A 22,032-nucleotide genomic window follows, 5' to 3' on the forward strand; every position below is an offset into this window, starting at 1 on the left:
GAGAACTTGTAGGTTTACAGAAAAGTCATACATAAAATACAGGGTTCCCGTATACCACATGTAATTCATTTTTATTTAGAGGACTGGGTTACAAGTTGTGCGCGCGCACACACACACACACACACACACACATGCACTTGCATAAAACATATTGCTCTGCTTGACACAGACTTCTAAAAGTAACAAACATCCAACATTCATCGGTTGTGTCCCTTTCTCTCAACCCTGACGCCATGAATCCCACTACTGCTTTAATTAGCGGAAAGTATAAGCAAGTTAGGGTTTAAAAGAAGTAAAGGCATAGCATTTATACTGCTTTTCTCATACCAGAGGGAACAAGTGTTTTGGAAATAAGCAGCTTTACAAATGGGGAAATGTTAGCATAGGGAGGAGATGAAGCTTAATTAAAATATTAATTAAATATGTAAGGGAGCCAGCTTGTCTTGTAAGGAGATTGGTGGTGGGCATAGTTGTGTACAATAATAAACCCAGCTCCCTGGCTGTGGGCAGTAATCTTCAAATCAAAAGATGAAATCTCCTCTTCTGATCCCATTATATCACTTACCCCATTGCATTGCAGTGATTTGTTTACACATTGGTTTTTCCCTCTAAATTGAATGGGAAGGCAGAGATGGCTTATTCATCTTAGCATCTCCAGTCCTAGCACAGTGCCTGGTCCAGAGAGGGGCACAGCCAGTATGCTGGTGAAACAGAAATCCCAGAAGCCAGAGTTCCACAGGGTAAACACAGATCCCTTCAATTCTTTCCATCCACTGCCTATGTCCCCTCCCCAATGAAATGTCACTTTCTTGGCAATCCTTTGTGATTCCAAAGTGTTTGTGTATTCTTCTAATTTAGACCTGACCCTACCACATTGTTTAATAATTCACCCCTTCACACACCTTTCTCTCTAACAAGTCCTTGAGCTACTTGTTGAAGGTCAAGAGTGTCTCATTTGTCCTGTAACCTCAGCACCTGGCTCAGACCCTAGCACCTAGTAGAGGGTCAATAAATGTTTGCTTAGGGAACAACTGAATTAATTTTTCTCCACTGCTTTTACATGTCATAAAATTATTTAAATTTTCTAAAGCCCCTTCTATGCCTCCTTCCGTTGCTGTGATCATTATACATGTGTCCTCATTTGACAGGTGTTGATACCGAGATGGGAATAGTTTGTGAGACTTGCCCCAAAGCCCCCAGTAGGATTGGCAAGTGGCAAAGACTATACAGCCATGTACAGAGTTAGCCACATTTAAACCCTGGACCTTTTCTAAAATAATTTAACATTCAAAATCACTATTTCTATTTAAACATTGAAGTCTTTGACTCAAAATAGCAGCAATCTCCACTATTGAGGTTGAAATCTCTAGGTAAAATGCCAGGGCAAAAAACATTCTCTTCTGAAATTATGCCATATATGTTATATCCTTAGTTTCTTAATATGAACACCTGTAGTACTTGAACCATCCCCCTCTTTCCTTCCAACTTTCATTCGTCTAGGTTTGCATGTTCCCTATTTTCCTTTGATGGAGGGGTACATATTTTGATAATTTTTTTCTTTAAGCATTTTACTAACAACAGAGAAGAGCTGCAAATACATTTATTGCACTATGTATTTCTATTTAAAAGCTACCCACCTGGTCTCTTGATTAGATTTTGTTGATCTTCTGTGTGGTTCATCACAGTCACTCAACAAACATTTACTGAGCACTTACTATGTGCCAGGTTCTGTGGTGAACTAGATGAGTAAGTTTCAGTTTCTGCCCTAGAGGTGTTCCTGAATCATTGTCTAATAACTTGAGAAGTGTTTTGTAGTTGGGGTGCCCTGCTCTGATTTTCTCAGAAACCATGTTTATACTGCCTCCTTCTGGAAAAGACCCTTCCAAAACAGGTGCCTGGCCTGAGCTGATCACAGTACCCAACCTTTGGCCACTATTATTGGTCTAACAGGTTGGCACAGGATCAAGCATGGTCAGTCTTCTCTCACTGAAGCAGGGAAGGAAAATATCTCTTTTCACTCACGTTATGTAGCTTTAGGGATGTAAGCCTAAAACTACCAGTTCTCCTGCTCCTGGTCTCATGGAGAAGGCCCATTTGCAGTAGAAGAAATTGATGCCCACGTGCAGAGAAAAACAGAGGGAGATACGGTGAAGTCTGACAGTGTTCAAGTCCACGGATAGAGTCATCCTTGAGGCTCGCCAATATGTGAGCCAATAGAGTTCCTTTCCTTTGAACTAGTCTGAACTGAGTTTCTGTTGAAACCAGAGAGTTGTAAGACTCTGTAAGGAGTATTTATGGGATTATAAAGGTGATGCAAGTAACTCAGTTTTATAAAGTTAGGAGAGGCTCCACAGAGGTGAAGACAACCAGACTTTGTCTTTAAGAATGAGAAGGAGTTCCACAGGAAGATGAGAAGAAGGGAATTTCTGGGAAAGGGTATAGTGCATTTGGGTAGCAAATAAAGTAGTATGTGAAAAGAAGGAAAAAGTGGCCTCAACTCAGATTGCAAGAGTATTTCCTTGAACATGTTTCTGTGGGCTTTGTCCTATAAGCAATGATTGGGAAGTCATTAAAGGATTCTAAGCAGGGTTGCAATACAGTCAGATGAAATTTTAGAAAGATAATTGGGTCACAATGTTGGGGTTATAGAGAAAAGGAGAAGAAATTAGAGTACAGATAGGAAGCTATTGTAGTAAACCAGGCAAGAAGCAATGAAGATCTGAACAAGAGCTGTACAGGGATGGACCACAGAGAGAGAATATGAACTGGAGGATTTGATGCCTTGTTGGGCAGGAGAGTGGAGGGAGAGGAGGCAGTCTTACATAGTGCCTGGGCTTCAGACTGGGATGACAAGATGTATGGGTGGAGGCTCTATTAACTTGGAAGGAAGGGCAGATTCTGGGTGGTGAGGAGAGATTCCATTTGGTATGACTGATGCCCCTGGGACATCCTGTTGGAGCTAACAGATATGAAGACATGGTCGTGTGCAGCTCAGCAGTGAAATCAGAGCTGACGATAGATTTAGACGTCATTGTAAGAGGATGTGGCCAGATGAAGCCTTCCAGAAAACTCCCTGGATAGTATTACTTTCTAAAATAGCCCTAGACAGGTATTTTGGGCAAAGGGTTCATTTATCCTTCAATTACACTTCGATATTAACAACAGACACAAAATATTAGCTTCTTTATTTTAACGATATAACTCACAACAGACAATATGAAATGCCACCATTTGCATATTTTATTTGGAGGGGGGGAGGTGAAAGTTGCCAGCTTATTTATCTATTTGCCTAGATATTTATCTTTTAAAAATTGTTTTTTACTGTTAACATCCTCATTCACTCCTAAGGTTGCCCTGATATTGGCTTCACTTTTTTTGCTTTAGTTACTCTTCTCAAGCAGCTTTCCTAAGTGCATATGTATTACTCTGGAAGACACTTTGGTTGATAATTTAGGAAGCCTTCAGAGTCTGTGAAGCTCCAAAGAAGTGTGCTTAAAGATCAACTGCTTTCACCTGTTGAGAGCTCTTAATGTCTATTGTTGAGGATGTTTCAATAGATATTGAGTTGACTTTATAAAAGTAATAGAAATATTTCCTGAGCTGCTTTTGGGCTTACCCCCTTCAGATATTTTGTATCTCTTTGTTTTCTTTCTCTTTGTTAGCGCATTTGTGAATGCTTTTCAGATGTCTGCAAGCTTTTTCCGAATGGTGCTGGAGGTCAGCCAACATCCTCGCCAAATAAAGTGTGGCTAATTCTTCCTCCTTTAAAAAGCCTGATTTGAAGGGAAACAAAGATGTCTTTTGGGGAGATAATTACACCAAAAGTCAGAAGACCTGGGTTCTAATGTCTACTTTACCTCTTATGAGTTTAAGGTCCTGGATTTATCATCTAACCTCTTTGTGCTTCAGTTTCTACATCTGGAAAGGTCTACCCTCTTATAGGGATATTCAGAGAACAAATACCTGGCATATATGGAGTACTTTGAATTTTTCAGAAGGTCTCTGCAAGAATGTAAAACAACATTCTTAACTGTAACTGACTAAAAGCCATTTGTATCTTTTTCTCTATAGGGGGACAAAAGGAGATGAATGAAAATACAGCCTGGCCCTTGGCACATAGTAGGTGCTCAGTAAAATTGTAATTTTCAATGCTCCATCCCTTCCTTCACTCCCTTCTTGCCTTCCTCCTTTTATACCTTCTTCCCTCAGGTTCTTTCAGTTTTTCTTTCTGACTTGTTTAGACCTGATTCAGAACAATCTTCAGTTTTCAGGAACAAGAGTTTATTTAAAATTCTGGGATAATTATTTTTGTGATAATACAAAATTAGAAAGAGGACCATGTCAACATGCCTTTGGAGATATTTATATTGTGTTATTTTAGAGAATAAACAAGCTGATAGCTCAACTGCTACAGACAGAAAGTACAGGGCAATTCTTGAGTCTTGAGTGGCTCTGACTGGGAGAAGCACCTGGTGGTCACAGCCACACTGATCAATGGGCTGGCGCTTCCGGCTTAGCTGGAGCCCTCCTCCCGCGAACTCAGTGCAGATGGAGGCAAGAGGCTTTCTCTTTTGGGGCCTTAGGCTTGTCTGAATTTTAAAAATGCCTGTATTCTCACTCCCTTGACGTTACAGAGTAGTTTGTGATTCTAGTGTTTCTACACATTCTCTCAAGTTTGTAAAAACAGACGTTATTAATAAGGACAGATGTTTGGAGTTCTTCCCAATGAAATAATCATCGAGATGTCCTGAATGGGGGTAATTTTATGTCAAAGATCTTGACTATCTTTATACTTTAGAGCAGAATTTAAGCTACAAGACTTCACGGCCATGGTTGATCTCTAAAAATGCCAGCTACAGAGCCTCGGAGGGCAGAGGCTTTGCGGTATATCTGCCTCCTGAGACCCCCCTCACCGCCTCTGCCCGACACACAATAAAAAACCTCAAACTAGGAATGGTTACAGTTTGCAAAACTTCTTGGATATGGTAGGTTCATGTTGGAAGCAATGTAGTTATTTTAGGTTATTTGTTTTTCTTATTCCTTTGTTTTGTTAGGGTTTGTTAATTTTCTTGGGGTATGGTAGGGACATATTGGAAGCAATACAGTTATTTTAGGTTATTTATTTTTCTTAATCCTTTGTTTTGTTTTGTTTGAATTCCTTTTAAATTTTTTTTGATAAAGTAAAAAAGCTATTGCATTAAAAAATTAGCTTCAGTGTAGTTATTTTAGGTTATTTGGTTTTTCTTATACCTTTGTTTGATTATGGTTAGTTAATTTTCTCGGGGTGTGGTAGGAACATGTTGGAACCAAAGTAGTTATTTTAGGTTATTTGTTTTTCTTAATCCTTTGCTTTGTTTTGTTTGAAATGTTGTGGGTTTGTTTTTTTTGTTTGTTTGTTTGTTTGCTTTAATTTTTAGATAAATAAAGTTAAAAAAAAAAAAACCTCAAACCATACCCACCTATTTGCCCCAAATATATTAAACTTCTAAGGCTTAAATTTTCCTTTGTCAAGAAAAGTAAAATTAGATGCTCTTATATAGAAAAGGGATTTGAAATTTCATCAGTTTCCAAAGGGGAATAAAGTGCCTTCTCTAACATAAGAATACATCACAGCATAGGGATTGAGCCTTCTGAGGCCAACCAGGCCATTGGGCACATTTCCCCCAGGGCCCAGAGGAGGAGAATTTCCACACAGGCAGATTTTAAAGGGCTGCCTTGTGTTTGGCCAGGAGCAGAGACGTCCAGGGGACTGAGGGGAGCCTGCCAGGGTAAACTGGCCTGGCCAAGTCCACGATCTGCCTGAGCCTGGAAGCCAAGGGCTGTAGCGGAGCTGCTCCATCAGTTTTCTTCCCTCCTCGGCCCATCCCCAGGCATTTTGATTGATGAAAAGCCACTTTTCTGGGCATTGAGGAAAATACCTTTAGCGACGCCCTGGAACTTTCAGGCACTCCATTTCCATATTTCCCTGAGATGATTCCACAGGCAAGCGGAGACCACGTCATTGCTCCAACTCCTACAGAAGAGAGAGAGAAAAAAATTAAAACATTGCTTGTACAAACTAGGATCAAAAGCGTAGGGGTGTTTAAAAAGGACTTGGTTAATTATGCTGAAAAAAATGGTCAGATAAATGGGTCAATATATCTTTCCATTAAAGTTTCGGGATTAACAAATTGTTTTATTCTTTATAAACCAATTAAATATGCACTATCAGTTCTTAGAAGCAAGCCATGTAAGGAAGCCTGAAAATGTGGCTTAACCATGATTTTCTGATGTCCAAAATTCATGTGTTTCTTTCAACTCTCAGAGATGAGCAATTCTACTTGCACAGAAATTCAGTACTTGCTTTCCTTGTCCACTCAGTGCCCAAAATAGTACCCGGTACATAGTAGGAGCACAAAGCCTCGTACATAGTAAACACAAAATAAATGATAGCAATAATGACAATTGTTGTTGTTGTTGAATTTTAACTGTTTTTCTTCTTACCCAATATTTTCCTGCTCCTGTGAACCTCTATTTTTTTTTTTTTTTTTTAGGAAGAAAGTCATCTCTGGAAACTGTTCTGATCAATACACCTGAAAAGGTGGCTTCTTCATGCTTTTCTTATATCCAAAATTCTTGTGTATATGTGTTTTTTCCCTTTCTCTGAAATCATTACTTCTATTTATACAAACATGTCAGTCACTTTTAAGTTCTGTCTATGTCAGTGTGGACACAGTGTAGGAGCTATGGATGTAGATAGATAGATAGATAGATGGATAGATAGATAGATAGATAGACAGACAGACATGCAAATATTGAGCCACTCAAAGTTGCTTTGGCTGCAGCTAGCACCCTCTGAACATTGAGTTTATTCATTGACTCTTTCCTTCATGCTATATGCACTTATTAAGCACCTACTGACTACAACTTATACACCAGTCACAACTTACAGCTCTGATTGGGTTTCATCAGTGACACCCTGTAAACTTAATACAGACACAGTTGATTCTTCTAGTCTTTGGAAGGCACAGATCTTATAACTCTCCATTAATTAGGGATATATAGAAAAGTATCTCAGCAATACTTTTTTCGAATCACTGATCTTCCTATTGTTAAAAATAACTAGTAAATTTGTCTTCAAAGATCACCTATTTTGTGGTAGAGCTCCGGGAGCTGAACCTCCACCTTCTCTCTCTGGAAAAGATGGTACTCAGCTTGTTCGCAGACTGGTGGGATCATATTGAATTGTCTTGCTACAGAATAGGCTTCCTAGGGAGAAATAAGATTGTAATGGAATTTATACTGATGAGAAACAAGACTTCACTGTGATTCGTATGTATATGAAATTTTCATTTTAGTGAAATCAGTACAAACCAGGAAACATATAAGATGCCAAATAACAAGCAAAATTAAGACCACCAATTTCAGTAAGAGCAAAACCAAATGCAGGGAATTCTTATTATTCTTTGGGAGAGTTTGGACTGTAAAGTCCAGAGCAAAGAAGTCAAAGCATGAATTATGGACTACTGTAAAGAAAATGTAGTTTGACTGCTTTTAAGTTCATAGAGAAACAAAACTTAGATTAACATATAATAATGAACTGTAATTAACATGGTTTAAACTGTGTAGCTTTTATTTAATCTGAGTTTTAAAAGAAATAGAATACTCTGTTCATATATTTCATTAGCTGTGAAATTCCCTTTACCCTCTTGTCACAAAGACCATGCTAAAACACGATTCCTGTTAGAGACCTGAGTTGTCCCTGATGTATTCTGAACTGATGAGATCCAGCCCCATATCCATCTCTTATCACTATAGAATTGATCATGGAATTCCAGTGCCATAGTGATAGTGAGAAAACTTTACCAAAGATCTTGCAGTTTGCATATGGTATCTGAAAAATAATAATAAAGTGCTCAATGGCCATTTAAAAACAGAAATTAAATTACCATGATCTCCATAGCACTCCACCGCGAGGTGCCCCAGTACATCGCCATTCCTTGGTTTATCACGTGTGTCATGGCTCGGACAATTTCTATGAAAGGCCAAACAGACAGCATTTCATGAATTTGTCAATGTTTCAAAGTCATGCAGGCTTTGTTTTTTTCCATCCTAAAGCTTAGAAGTTTAATGCAATTAGTAGTTTGATTAATATAATTACTTTGATATTGATGACACAATAGTCTAACATGTAATATCAATGGTTTGGAGGCTAACAGTACTTTTAGGTAAATGGAACTTCCATTTTCAGTTTGTAGCCACAGTGCAATATGATATTAAAACCAGAATGACCACTTTGAGTTCCTCTTTTGCTTTTACTGCTTGATGATTCCTGACCTGATAAAAGAATATGGGGTTAACTTCTTTCGGAACCTGGGGTCCCTTGTCATTAAGGTTGAGGAGTGGGAGAAAACATTTGTTTTGATGTTGTTGAATGGAAGGTCATTGAGGGCAGAAGGCCTGTCTTTGTATGTTGGATTTGCAGAGCTGGGCCTCACAGAGGGTGGCTCTGTAGTAGCGATGACTCAACAACAATGTGTTTAGCAGAAAGATAAACATATTAAATGCTGAATAAATAGCCGAAGCCACAGTGCCTCAAAGCCCACAATGACACACCCTGTCCTTGACTGCTTTGAACCAAACTTTGTCCTAAGACACCCATGTCATTGATTTCACCAGGGCCTGGCTCATAGGCTGTCCCACCCAGTTTGCTCAGCGGCCTTTTTCAGCTTGACATCACATAATCTAAATAGAAAAATGAATCCCTTCCCCAGGGGGGTGGAGCTGAGCTAATTCTCTTGGCACCAACCTGATGTAATGCAGAACTAGGGAGCATGGAAAGCCTCAAGTTCAATTTAGTGAAAATTCTCAGCAGGTCAGCCAAATACTCAAGATGCCAGGTCATTTGACATTTTCAAGGGGTGGCAGGCCTCAGGCTTCCTCTCTATGTCCCACTAATACAGTGGATTAAAACGTCCTCCAGAAGAATCACATCCTTGTCTCAAGGTAAGGTGGAGGTAGATGTGTTCTTATTTTTATTTCTCATGAACAAGCATTGTCTAAACTGATGGGGAGAAGATTTGGAACGAGGCAGCCAGGGTTAGGGTCTCAGAATCCTCGCTTTGTTTAGCTTATGTAAGCCATTTAAATTGCCTTTGGTTTCTTTGTTTGGAAGATGGGAATGATTTTATTCACCGTTGTCTACCTACAAGATGTAGAATTTGATTTATGAGCAAAATGTTTTTCTTTCGTGGGGAAAGATTCCCAAATATCCGATTACCTAGCAACTAAAACTGTGAGGTTCACTCTCCCTTTATAAAACAAATGTGATACAAAAATTATATTTCTTTTATTATACAAATGGAAATGAGTGCTTACAATAAATATTTCTGGAAGCTGAGAACCATTATGTAAATCTCTGCCCCAAACTGTTCTCTCTCCTTAGACATTGCTCTCCATCACTGCACTGGCTCCCTTTCCTTCCCCATCCTGTTTTGTTCAGTGCCGGGGAGTTCATTCATCAACAGTGTTTATTAAGTGTCTGCTGTACTGGGTGCTGGCAGGTATTGTGATGCATCAAACATGCTGGAAACACTGAGGAAGTTAACGGAGAGTAAACTGAACCTGAGCCTCTCCCGTCTTTATTCTACAATGAAGTAAGATGAGCATGGAACACTGTCTAGCGACTGTCCACATGGAAGTCACCGAGGGCCTTGACAATAGCAGTTAAGGTGGAAAGGCGGTTGTAACTCTTCCTGTACATTCATCCACTTATTCAATATGCATGGAATAAAGCCCAATGAATGTCAGGCATTGTGCATGTGCTGGGCAATCAGCTGTGACTAAAACAGGCCCAAAGCTCCTAGACTCAAGGAACTGAGAGTTCAGTAGCAAAGATGGAGAAACCAGGAAGTAAATACAAAATGTGAAGTGCTATGAAGAAAACACATAGGGAGCTGCGATAGGGCAAGAAGCTATTTGGTGAGGTCAAGGAAGGTGCCCCTGAGGAGTATTGCTTAGGCATAAAAAATAAACATAAAATAAAAAGGAGGCATCCGTGGGGAAGAGCAGTTCGGGCAGATGGAACAGCATGTACCAAGGCCCTGAGGCAGAACAAAGAATAGTGAGTTCCAGAATTGGAAGGAAGCAATTGTGATGGGAGATGAGTAAGGAAGGAAGATGAGTACAGGATGAAGTTGGCAGGAGGCAAACCATATTATTTGTATGATATTCAAAGTTCAATGGGAAGTCATTAACTTCTGGGAAAGAAAGGATGTAGTTTACATTACAAAACAATCTGTCTGGCTGTGCTGTGGACAATCAGTGGGGAGGGGTAGCCTGGAGGAAGCAGGAAGATCTTTAGGAAGGGATTTCAGTACTGCAGGCAGGAGATGAGGGTGGAATAGAGTGGTGGTGCTGGTCAAGACGGAGTGGATGGAGTCATAATATATTTTGCAGGTAGAATCCACAGGACTTGCACATGGACTGAATGTGGCAAGTAAGGAAAAAGGAGGAAACAAGACCATCCCCCTAGGTGTCTGGTGATGTACAGAGATGAGGGACCCTGAGGGAGGAACCAGCTTGGAGAGGAACATCAAGAGTTCCATCTTGAACATGCAAAAAAATGGAGATGCCTATGAGATACTATTGGAGAGAAGTAGAGACAAATGAATAAATGATACAGTGCATGATCTGGGCTGGAGATGGTCTATTTATTAGTTACCAGTCTATTGATTGTATTTAAATTCATGGAAGTGGATGAGGTAAGTCTGGCTGTAGAGAGAAAAGAGAAGAGGTTCTGAGAGCAAGCCCCAGGGTTGGAGAGAGGATTCTGTGTCAGAGCTGGGTCATCAACAGCTAGGGGACAGGAAGGGAGCCACAGGGGAGGGTTGGCTCAGAATCAAGAACAGAGGGTGTGTTGAGGAGCTGTGGCCCACAGGGAACACTGCTGTGCATTCAAGTCAGGAGGGTACCCAACAAAGCCCATTGGATTTGGCCACATAACAGGGAGGTTATTGCAGACCATGAAAAGAACAGTTATAGTATCGGTGGTGTGATGGGACCAAGGCCAGACTGGAGTAAATGTAAGGATTAGTGGGAGTGGGGGAGAGTGGGGAGGAGTGAGAGAAGTGGGGGACCCATTAGAGACAACCTGTGTAGACAGATCTTTCAACAAGTTTGGAAGTAAATGGAGGAGAGAAATAGGGCAGTAGCTGAAGGGGTATTCGGGGTCAAAGGAGAGCTTTATTTTAAAAATGGGAGAGGTAAGAGTAAGCCTGTATGCAGTAGGAAGTGATGTGGGAAAAGGGGCTTATTGATGATATGGGAGAGGGGGAAGAGGAGAAAGGGGGAGACGAGGACAAGAATGGGAAGACCTGGTACTTTTGTAGAACTCAACATGGGAAGATGTGGCGGCTCACGTTTGATGAATTCTACCCTCAATCGACTATGAATCAAGTGAAAAAGAGGTGGGTATGAGGACAGGGAAAGGTGAGAAATAATACTTCCAAGAGTGGGAGAGCTTATTCAAGGCACCCTGGTGCCCATGTCCTTCAGTTGCAGTTAGGTTCTTGCTCACAGATGTGTTTGGTTTCTGACTCGGAAGAGAAGAGCTTGGTGGAAGGAGGAAAGAACCAGGAGTTATGTCACTGGAGGACGCTGCAGTGCAGAAAACAGGGAGAAATTGCAGAACAGAGAGGCCATCAGTTTGAGATTCGCGTTGCCACAAACTGGAGTTCCATTTTTCTTTTTTAATGCCAGAGAAAAATACCCTAAGTTGTTTAGCTATCTAACAGGAAATAACCATACGGATAGCTGAATTGAGTTTTTATTCGATTCTAATATTGAAAGACACTAGAGGGCAGTATTGTTGAAAGAAAAAATCCACGGAGTTGTTTTACTTGTGGATCATCCTGGTCCGAGTAGGGAAAAAGACATCAGAAAGATCATAGCGCAGTGCATTCACCTGCCTCTGGGAAAGGACATGCAGACAAATGTGACTAAATCCAGCCACCCTGGACTAAATGCTACTGCCGCTGACCAGACTCCATTCCCACTTCTCCAGGAAGCCTTAACTTCAGTGGTTCTCAACCCTGCCTGCACATTAGAGACACCTGGAGAGATTTCAAGACTACCCAAGTCTGCCCACCACCCCCCACCCCAAGCCCTATCATATCAGGATCTCTGGGAGTGAGGTAGTCATTGGTCTTTTTTTTTTTTTAAACCATTCTAGATGATTCTGATGTGCAACCAGGGTTTAGAATGACTGCTCTTGTCTACACCAATGGTTCTTTCAAAGTGTGGCCCCAGACCAGGGGCAGTAGCATCACGTGGCAATTTGTTAGAAATGTAAATTATAGGACTAGGACCTGGCAGTCTGTGTTTCAACAAGCCCTCTACGCAATTCTGATGCATGCTTAAGTTTGTGAGCTACTGCTTATACCATTCCCTAGTAAGCCATTTCATTGGATATAAATATTCTAGCACATTTCTTCTTTTGCTCCTTCATCTAATTTAAATGGTTCATGCTATAATTTACCTCTTGATTTATTTGCTTTTGTACCTATGCAAACAGTCACTATGACATACACACGTTGGTATGAATCAAAATCATCTGGGAATCTGATAAAAATCCAGAGGTCCAGGTTCTTGCCTACTTCAATGAGCCTGAGCCTTTTGAGAAAAACTGTCTAAACTATTGAGAGACTTTGTTAAACCTCTGCGTTTCTTTCAGGGTTGAAATCATTATTTTTTAACCAAGTGATGTGTCCCCAGGGTCCCACAGGCTGCAGCGTTTCCCCTTCTCTCCCATTCCGTATTCATCCCCGTATCCTGAGCACGCAGCTGCCGTCTATTAACGCTGCAATGAAGGGTGAACTGAGGCACGTAGGCCCAGCTCTGGTACTGTCACACCACATGACCTTGGGCAAGTCATTTCTGCTTCGCTGATATCCGTTTCCCCATCTGTAAAGTGAGGATGATGTTGATCCTGTGGAATCTTTCAAAACTTGATGAGAGATAATGTATATGGACCAATTTGTGAATCTAAAAGAGCAACACAAACTGAGAAATGAGTTACTTTCAAATAGGCCCAGATTCTAATATTTTAGCAAAAAAAAAAAAAAAAATTGGACTTCCTCTTTCAATGTAGGTCATCTATGTTTAAGAATATATGTTTTATACCAAAGGACTTGATTAAACTATTTCATTTTGAGTAGAAAACAGTTTTGTCAATCAATATTTTAATTTTTAAAAATTAGCTCTCATGCAAAAAATGGTTACTCACATTAAACCTTTTTTTCATGTAAAATGTTCCTTAGAACTTTGAAAGTTGTAAGCAGATAGTTATACTGTATGAACAGTAAGTGATAAAAAGTTAACATAAAAATATCCAGAAAATAGTGTTTTCATTAAATAAAATGTACTCAAATTAATCAGGCCATAGAAATACAAAATGATAGAACCAAAAGAAATCTTAGAGATAATCCAGTGCAGATTCTCCTTACTCTAGACACCAGGATTACATTGTTTTAAGTCACAATAAAGAACTTGAACATTATTAGCAATTATAAATATTTCAAATGTGCTTCTAAAATGCTGAAAGTGAATATATAAAATAATAATTGTGCTATAGATGCAATTATAGTTTGTTCTATATTTTCTAAATTTCTTTGAAATGTGTGTTATAATATTTTTAAAATGTAAAAAAGAAAAAGAGGAAAGATTCCCTAACATGCAAAGGCACCACTTTGACTTAAACACTAACATGTTCAAGGTTAATTCACAGCTCTTAGGTTTAACTAAAGAAAACTGTCATTTTTGCAGGTCAAAAATGGTTGAATATTGCCAATATCATATGGCTCAACCTAAATGCTATCAGATCCTTTCTTTTGGAAGAGAAAAGGACCAGCGCAGAGGCTGGACCCTGCAATAATGCAGGGACTGTGTTTTTTTCAGAGCAGTTGTAAAAACTGTTGAAAAATAGGTCTAGACCTGGGCACAAGCTTCACTTCAGACAGCTGTTTGTTATTTATTTAACATCAGTTGTTTATTTACTTATTTAACTTCAGAAGCTTGTAGTGGTGGGCAATTGTACTCTTGCCTCTTAGTAGCTTGAAAGTTTCTTCCTGGATCTTTTTTATCAGACCTTTATCTTTCTAGCTGTGGAGAAACCCTCTCAGCACTCAGCTTAGTGCCTTCCTCACAGGAATGGAAATCTCATACCCACCAATGGAGTGAGCTCACACTTAGCACGGAGTATGAGCCATAGGCCTTAAAGGTTTACTGACTGTTGAGGACAGCCTGGCTCCATTCATTGTACAGAGCACACACTAGGACATAGGAGCTTTTGGTTTTAGCCCCATTGCTGTCACTAACCTTTAACACAGTCCTCTATCTTGCTGGATCTCAGTTTCTTTAACGCAAATAAAGGGGTTGAGATAATATTAATTGAGCATATATATAATTTTTAAAGCAACTGTTTAGGTGAAATATATACTTTATGTTATATATATATACTATTAGAGAAGTTCTAAGTTTACAGAAAAATCATGCAGAAAATACAGAGTTTCCTTATATTGGGTGGGTAGTATTTTAACCCCCACCTCCCATTTTACCGATGACGAACCTGAAGCTCAGAAGATAAAGTTACATGGGCTAGGTTTCAGCAAAAGTCACAGGGCCACGTCTAGCTTTGAAAATCCGTGATTCATCATCTTGGAAGCATTGTGGGGGAAGGTGGGTTGGGGTCAGAAAAGCAAAGAGGGTGTTTACTTAATTGACTGCATTGTATATTTATGAACGTGTAATGCCTCACATGTGGTTACATCTATCCCTTTGCTTTAAATATGCCAATGGCTATAGTCCCATGATGTGTATGAATAACTTGGGAAACATGAGCTATCTTTTTGCTTACTTGAAAGAACTCAAATCTGATGATTCTTTGTTTAAAGAGGCAAAAGAAAGCTCATGTCTACATGTGATCTATAGATGCTTAGAGAAAGAGTGATCTTCATAAGATATTTTACAGACAGCAGGCTTCCTCAAGGCAAAATGATTCCACACCAGAACAAATCAGATACAAGAAATCTCAAAAGGCTTATGTTTACCGAGCAAGCTCAGTAAAACCTCTCCTATCTGGAGAAATTGAACCTTGTTAAAAACTTTGTCCCAGGAATGGAGCTTTACGTCTCCATGGACAGTGCGTTGTCCTCCACTTCACAGCTACACTGAGAGAACCATCCCTAAGGGAACACTGTGCCAACCTCACCCTCTTGTCACACACTGCTCTGCCCCCACTAGACAGTTTGATCTGAGCCTTTGATATTGCCCGGATGTGATTTCAGAATTGTATTCTAAAATGTGGAATAGGTTGTTGAACTGGGACACATTTAGTCACATTTTCAGTTAAGGCCTAAAGGTCCTGAATGAACACAGTAGTTGGCCAAGTACCCCTAAATTCTAAAGTGAGGTATTAGACCACACTTTTAGGACTGGTAAGAAGTTTTTGTCATCCTTAGCCCAACCCTACCTTGAAAGAATAGGTGGGTGGAGGTCAAGGTTTAAAGCCAATTTACTTGGACTTGAGTTCTGTGGTATTTCCCTACCTACCCCTATGACTTTCATTTCAAACTGAATAAATCTCAGCACCTAACCTTGCAATTAAGATAATCCAGGCTATTAACCAAGAATTATCAAATAATTAACAATAATGTTATAGATATATATTGCCTACTTTTATCAGCTCCTTTCTTCCTTTCACATTTGGAAGCAAGTTGATTGTACTCTGCCACTCACACAGGGCCCCCCTTCCTTTCTGGAGGGTAAGGAAGGAACAGCATTTGGAAACCTCTCCATGGCCTCTCTGCCTTGAGTACATCTTCCCACCATTTAAATGGGAGCCCTGGGAGGCCACTGTGTGTCTTCCAGATATTTTGTTCTGTCCTTAGACCTGGTATTTTGTGGGTGCTCAAACTCATTGATTCTGGCTAAAAAAAGACTTGCAGAACAGCTCTCTGAAGTTAAGAGCCTGAACTTGCTGATTCTCCAGAATAGACATGGGGTATCTTGGGGCTTCTGCCCACTTCCCATTCAGCAACCCCTACAGAGAGGAGGCTGTATGATGCTGTATATTTTTAATATTATTTCTTCCTTCATCAGACATGTACTCTTTAATCCTGGTAAGAGAGTGATCCTTCATTTTACATTTACATGAAAATGGCCCAGTGACTTGCCTAAGGCAATGACACAGCTTTCTTATCTTGCAATACTACTCTATCCTCATCATTTCTCTGTAATTCTCTTATTACCCACCTCCAGTCTTTCCAGCTTCTCACCTAGACCCATTTCTGCTTGCTGGCACTCTCCAAGAAATAATTATGTAGACTATGTATGGATCATAAAATTGCACCTTTTTCTTCAACATGTTCTAAACTTGGTCTTCAGCATTCTCTACTGAAACCTGGTGATTTCAAACTATAAATTTGTAATTCCAATGTTTGGTTAATACTAAATGGTACTAATTAAAGTGATGATTTCTGCCAAATGAATGAATGGGAAGTAGCATCCATGATAAGTAGATGTCATATGTCACTTTCTATAGGATTTGTGAATAGTGGAATGAATTCTGGTTCACTTAAAAACATACAGAAAGGCAGTAATTGAACCTGTTGCCTTAAATTCTGCCTGGAGCAAGGCAGGCTAAACAAACCTAAAAAAGCAACCAAACCTAAGTGAACTGAAATTCCAGGGTGTGCCATTGTTCTCGATGCCTGTGTTATATCTTCATCTCCGAAGCTGGAAGTTATATCATCACTGGATTGTAGGAAAGTGGTTCTCTAAATTAGCATTCTGGGGTTTCTTTTGGCAATGTTATTGCAGTCAATTTATGCCAAAGAGCTTTTATAGTTTGAGCATGGGTCTTCCCCTGACATGAAGGCTATTTCTCCAATATAATTGAAAATATTAAAATTCGAAAAGAACCTCTTTCCTTCTACTAGAATTTTTAAAGTTTTGCTCTCATGAATTTAATTTCTGATCCATCTTGAATTAGTTGTTGTGTATTGGATAATGTAGGGATCTGATTTCATTTATTTCTCATGATATGATGGAAAATGGACAACCACTTTTTCCACATCCTTTTATTGAATAGTCCCTGTTTTCCCACTGAACTTGCCATACATCAAAGTTTCATTGATGCTAGTGTCTATTTTTGGAATCTTTATTTTATTCCGTTTGTTAGTTTCTCCCAATGCCAGTACCTTTCTTAATTACTGGGGCTTTATAATGTGTGCTGGTACCAGATAGGGTAAGTCCTTCCACCTTACCCTTCTTCAGGAGTCTTTCTTGGCTGTTCTTGGCCCTCTACTCTTCCTGATAAATTTTGTAAGTACCTTATTCAATTATATGAAAAACCTGATGGATTTTGGTTAGAATCACATTGAATCTATGGATCAGTTTTAGCAAAATTGACATCTTTAAGATACTGTTTTCCTGTCCACAAACTTGGGCTATAGCTCCTATAATGTCTTTCAGTAAAGTTTTATAAAATTTCCCACACAGTTCTTTTACATCTTTTAATTTTTATTCCTAATTACTTGATATTAAAAGTTGTAAATGGTTTCTTCTTTCTTGCCTGTACAGACTTCCTGGTAGTCTCTCTCCGCTTCCCCTTTCTTCTCTTTTTTTTTCTTTTCTTCCCAGCAATGGCTCTTAGTCCTTTCCCATTTAAAACCACTGGCCTCTCTAGCTTCTCAAGTCAAATTTACACCCTCATTCCTCACTCAGATTTTCATATTAAAAGCCTAGAAGGCTGTGGGTGTGAGACAACACTTTCTTGGGGTGGGGTGGGGAGGGTGGGGAGCAGACTGGGATAGATTTTTTTCTTGTCATACTGGTGTTCTGTGTTGAGAATGATTCTATATGATTTAGAGACTAGAGGAGCAGACACTAATGGTAACAGCATCTAGGAGGAATGAAATACCAACCGAGGACATTTGCCTGCCTAGAAGGCCATCTTATCTCTGTATGGGAGGTTAGTAGCTGGGGTCCTGTCTATATATTGATACTTGGTCTGTCAAATCCCACACATTATATAATACAACACAGGCAAGATAATTTGGCCTTGAAAATTCTCAAAGCAAATTTTCATCAGTTGCTCATCACTGCCATAGATGATGACATTCCCATGAGTAAATGATTTTGAGGGACCTGATTGTTCCAGCTAATTACCAGGATGAATGATATATAAAATGTATCCAGAAGCAAATAAGGAAATTAACCTGCCATGTAGGTTTATTTGATAGAACCAATTTATTCTAATTTTAGAAGAGCTAAATGAAACCCTTTTTAGATATGAGAAACAATTATCATAGAAGACAATTCTGGTAAAAGCTAATCAGCAACACATGGAAAGATATAGATGATATAGATAGTTGCCATTAACGATAACATATGAAAGGTCAAAAAACAAGATCTTTGAGAATTATTAGCTTTTTATTTTGTGATCTTCTTTAGCTTTGAGTTGTGGTTCTTCTTACTGAGAAATGAGGATGTCCCTAACCCTATCTGTATCAATTAGTATTTTTTTAATGGAGTAAGGCTTTGAAAACTCAACTGAAAGTCCTTGAATTATGAAAGAGATTCATCAGCTCTTGTCACCGGAAGTGCAGAGGTTGCACGTGCTTTAGGATCGGTTGCTCCAACAAGCTATGGAGGACCAACTTTTTTCCTAACTCTCTGCTCTGCTATCCCGAGACTGGTTTCCCGTGTTGTCTCACGGTGGCTCTCAGTGTCATCTGTGGCTGCATATTCTCTTGTTCATATTCAGCAGGGCTCTTTTGCCTCAATATTCCAAGCCAGACTTATGAGATTCACTCTGACTGGGCTAATTCAGTCACATGAACCAAGGGATAGTAGCCAAGGGGAAAAATGGGTTGATTGGTGCATTACAACCCAGGGCCTACCCTGGAACCGAGGATAGGTGAGGGGAGGAATGACAGTCTTCCTCCTGGGGAGGGGGATCACCCACATGAAAATCTGGGTACCTGAGAAAGGAGGGTGGCTGCTGGATAAAGTACGAACAGTTTCCACTATGATGGGATTGGGTGTTGTTGGGCACACCAGGGAGCTGGGTTTCCTGGGTGACATGGTAACAGAGGGACAAAGAGGGAACTAATTTTCGAGTGCCAGAGTGCTGGGCTCTGTGTTGGGCATTTTACCAAATTATCTCATTTACGTTTTACTATAGCCCTAGAAGGCAATGAGGTGATATTATTACATTTCCATTTTACATTTGAAGAAATTGAGGCTCAGAGAGATGAAAAACTTGATGAAGCCAAGTTTGAATTTTCCACTAAAACCAGCCCCATTTGCCAATATTCTTGCTCAAACAAAACAAAACAAAACAAAATATCCTTTCCTCTTACCCTTCATCCATATTTATATTTCATGCCCATCCTTTGGGTTATGCTATTTGAAGCATATAAGAGGGTTAACAGAATCTGTATCAACTGAAGAAACAGGCTTTTATACACATCGTAAAGAAATGGATTATGCAAAGCACTTGCTAAAGAATTGTTTTCCAACTGTTCATTGAGATGTTAAAAAATTTAACAAAACACTGTCAGTTCTACATGGTGTCTAATATTTCTATATCCATTATGAGTAGAACAGTTATTTTTATACTTGGGAGCATCTGTCATTGCATTGTAGACATCTGACTCAAATCTTGAATTTCTGATCTTTTAAATTGTGTGAATGTCATCCTCATTGGTCAGACAGACAGATGTTGAATCTTGACACAGCTTCTTATTCTGTTATTCTGTCTGGAGCTTGTTATTAATACAACTGTCTGTGTATCATCTTTTCAAGATGCAGAAGAAAGAATAAAGCTAGCAACTTGGCCGAAGATTGATAAGAGTAAAAAAATATTTATCTTAATGAGATTTTCTACTGGCAAATCCAGTTTCATGCCATAACAGGAAGCAATCTTTATTGCTTCTTTAATAGTGTAGAGCTGGCCTTACTTCCTGGTTCTATCATGTGAGATTTCTGGAAGGAAATGCTATCTTTATCTTAATGACATTAAAACCTCTACCCTTGCAGCCAGTGTAGCTCACTGACAGCTCAAAATCCATTTTGGCTCCACAGTGCTTATTTATAATCGTCAGGTGTCTGGAAACTAACCAAAAGTCAATTTTTAAACTTGACATGGTGGAATGGAATGATTTTCACAGTTTTTCAACCAGCAAAGTTACCTAGTAAAGAGGAGCTACTAATATTTTAAACAATGCCTCTTTGTCTTTGCATATTAAAATTTAAGGCTGGCCAGTGGTTGCTGAATAACTGTCACTGCAAGGGCCATTTGTCTAGGAGGCCGACCTGTCTGAGTGGGTCTGCCCTGTGGTGTGCCATGTTCTATCCCCTTTACCTACTTCACTGTTACACATGCTGTCTTCTTGTATCTGGAGCCCTTCGTCTCCTTCTTTGGGGCTTTCCTTTCCATTTTTGAGGTCTCCCCAACCCCTAAGATGGCTGTTTTCTCTTATTTTCCCTATTAGACTCTTCTGCTAAGGAAGGAGTTAGCAAGGTTTTTCATGGTAAGACAGTGTTTCTTAAATGCATCTATCACAGGGCCTCCACTGTAAGATACCACCTTAACTCAGTGATCAAAGTTCACATCATCAGTCATGGGAAAAACAGGCATTTTATACCCCCCAATCTGATACATCTAGAAGGACACATTATTTCTTTGGTACTCTTGCCAAAAGTGCCTAACAAGGTAATATCTGTAAAACTCCAATTGTGGGATGTGAATATATCTCAATAAAATTGAATTAAAAAAAAAAAACTCCAATTGTGGGACATTCTACAAAACAACTGGCCAGTAGTCTTCTCAAGTGTCAAGGTTATGAAAGACAAAGATGGAGGAAACAATCCAGATTAAAGAAGCATAAAGACACATGATGACTAAATGCAACATGTGATACTGAGTTGCACTCGGGGGACCAGAAAAGGAGTTAGTGGGACAATTGGCTAAATATAAATGGGTCATATATTATCATTGTATCAATGCTGATTTCCAGATTTTGATAATTACACTCTAGTATGTAAGATGTGAACATTTAGGGTGATTTGGGTAAAGGGAATGTGGTATTTTTTGCGTTATTTTTGATTTTTTTTCCTTTTGGGTCTGAAATGATATGTGTGAAAAGTTTAAAAATAAATAAAATAAAATAGATAGAAACTTAACAGAGGATACGTTCTCAAATGAATCATAACCTTCTCTTCCCATCCTACAATGGATTATCTAGCACAGTCTGCTTTGGAGACCAATGATGGAGGAGTCTGGCTCAGCCCAACTTGGTTAGGAAACGGTGGGTGCATCTGTAGCACTGGTGTGTTTCTGGAAGGATGCAGTGCGAGATGGCTGATATCTGATCATGGAATCTGGGGAGAAAAACTAGCATTGCCTGTGTGTTTCTAAACCCAAGGACTGTGCCTGGAGATTGACAACCACAATCCTGTTTAACACTGACCACTCTACCACTGGCATTTTTATCCCATTTGTGTATTTACGTGTATGGTTATTGTTCTTATGTTTAGTTTTGTCAAAGTAGTACCTGTGCACAGTTTAAAGAGTTGACGCTAGATGCTTCTAACAAAAAAACAGGAGTCCCTTGACTCTTCACCGGCACCCGAGAGGTAATCATTTTCAACATATGTAGCTTTTTATTTTGGTATTTACCTCTATACTTCTCAAAAAATGTTTATGTATTATTCTCTCAGTTCAGCTTTTTTAGGTATTATCTGTTGATCTCCTGTGGACATGAGTCTTTTAGTGCACTCTCACACACCCTTCCACTCTCCCTATCCTCCTAATGTATTCAGTTTTGGGTTAAATTTATATTCCATGTTTTTATTATTATGACCAAGTAACTAGTGTTCATTCCTGAGCAAAGTAGTGTGCAATGATTACATTTTCTTTCTTCTATAACTTTTCATTTGTCCTTTCGTTAATACTTACTTCATTAGCTTACTTTTATTTGGAACTAG

General features: G+C 39.3%; 1 protein-coding gene and 1 long non-coding RNA gene across 2 annotated transcripts in view; one reads left to right on the plus strand and one right to left on the minus strand.

Moving 5' to 3' along the window:
* KCNAB1 (potassium voltage-gated channel subfamily A member regulatory beta subunit 1) overlaps window positions 1–22,032 on the minus strand; it is a 287,116-nt gene that overhangs the window by 19,682 nt on the left and 245,402 nt on the right. The window contains 3 exon segments of the mRNA XM_037842046.1: window positions 5,919–6,013; window positions 7,128–7,248; window positions 7,929–8,014. Coding sequence (XP_037697974.1) covers window positions 5,919–6,013; window positions 7,128–7,248; window positions 7,929–8,014 — 302 coding nt within the window.
* LOC119538881 lies at window positions 4,072–8,279 on the plus strand. The gene is made up of 2 exons (XR_005217675.1): window positions 4,072–4,119; window positions 6,534–8,279. It is a non-coding gene; the product is annotated as an uncharacterized LOC119538881 (long non-coding RNA).

The sequence above is a fragment of the Choloepus didactylus genome, chromosome 1 (genome assembly GCF_015220235.1).
Source record: "Choloepus didactylus isolate mChoDid1 chromosome 1, mChoDid1.pri, whole genome shotgun sequence".
In the NCBI taxonomy this organism is placed as follows: Eukaryota; Metazoa; Chordata; class Mammalia; order Pilosa; family Megalonychidae; genus Choloepus; species Choloepus didactylus.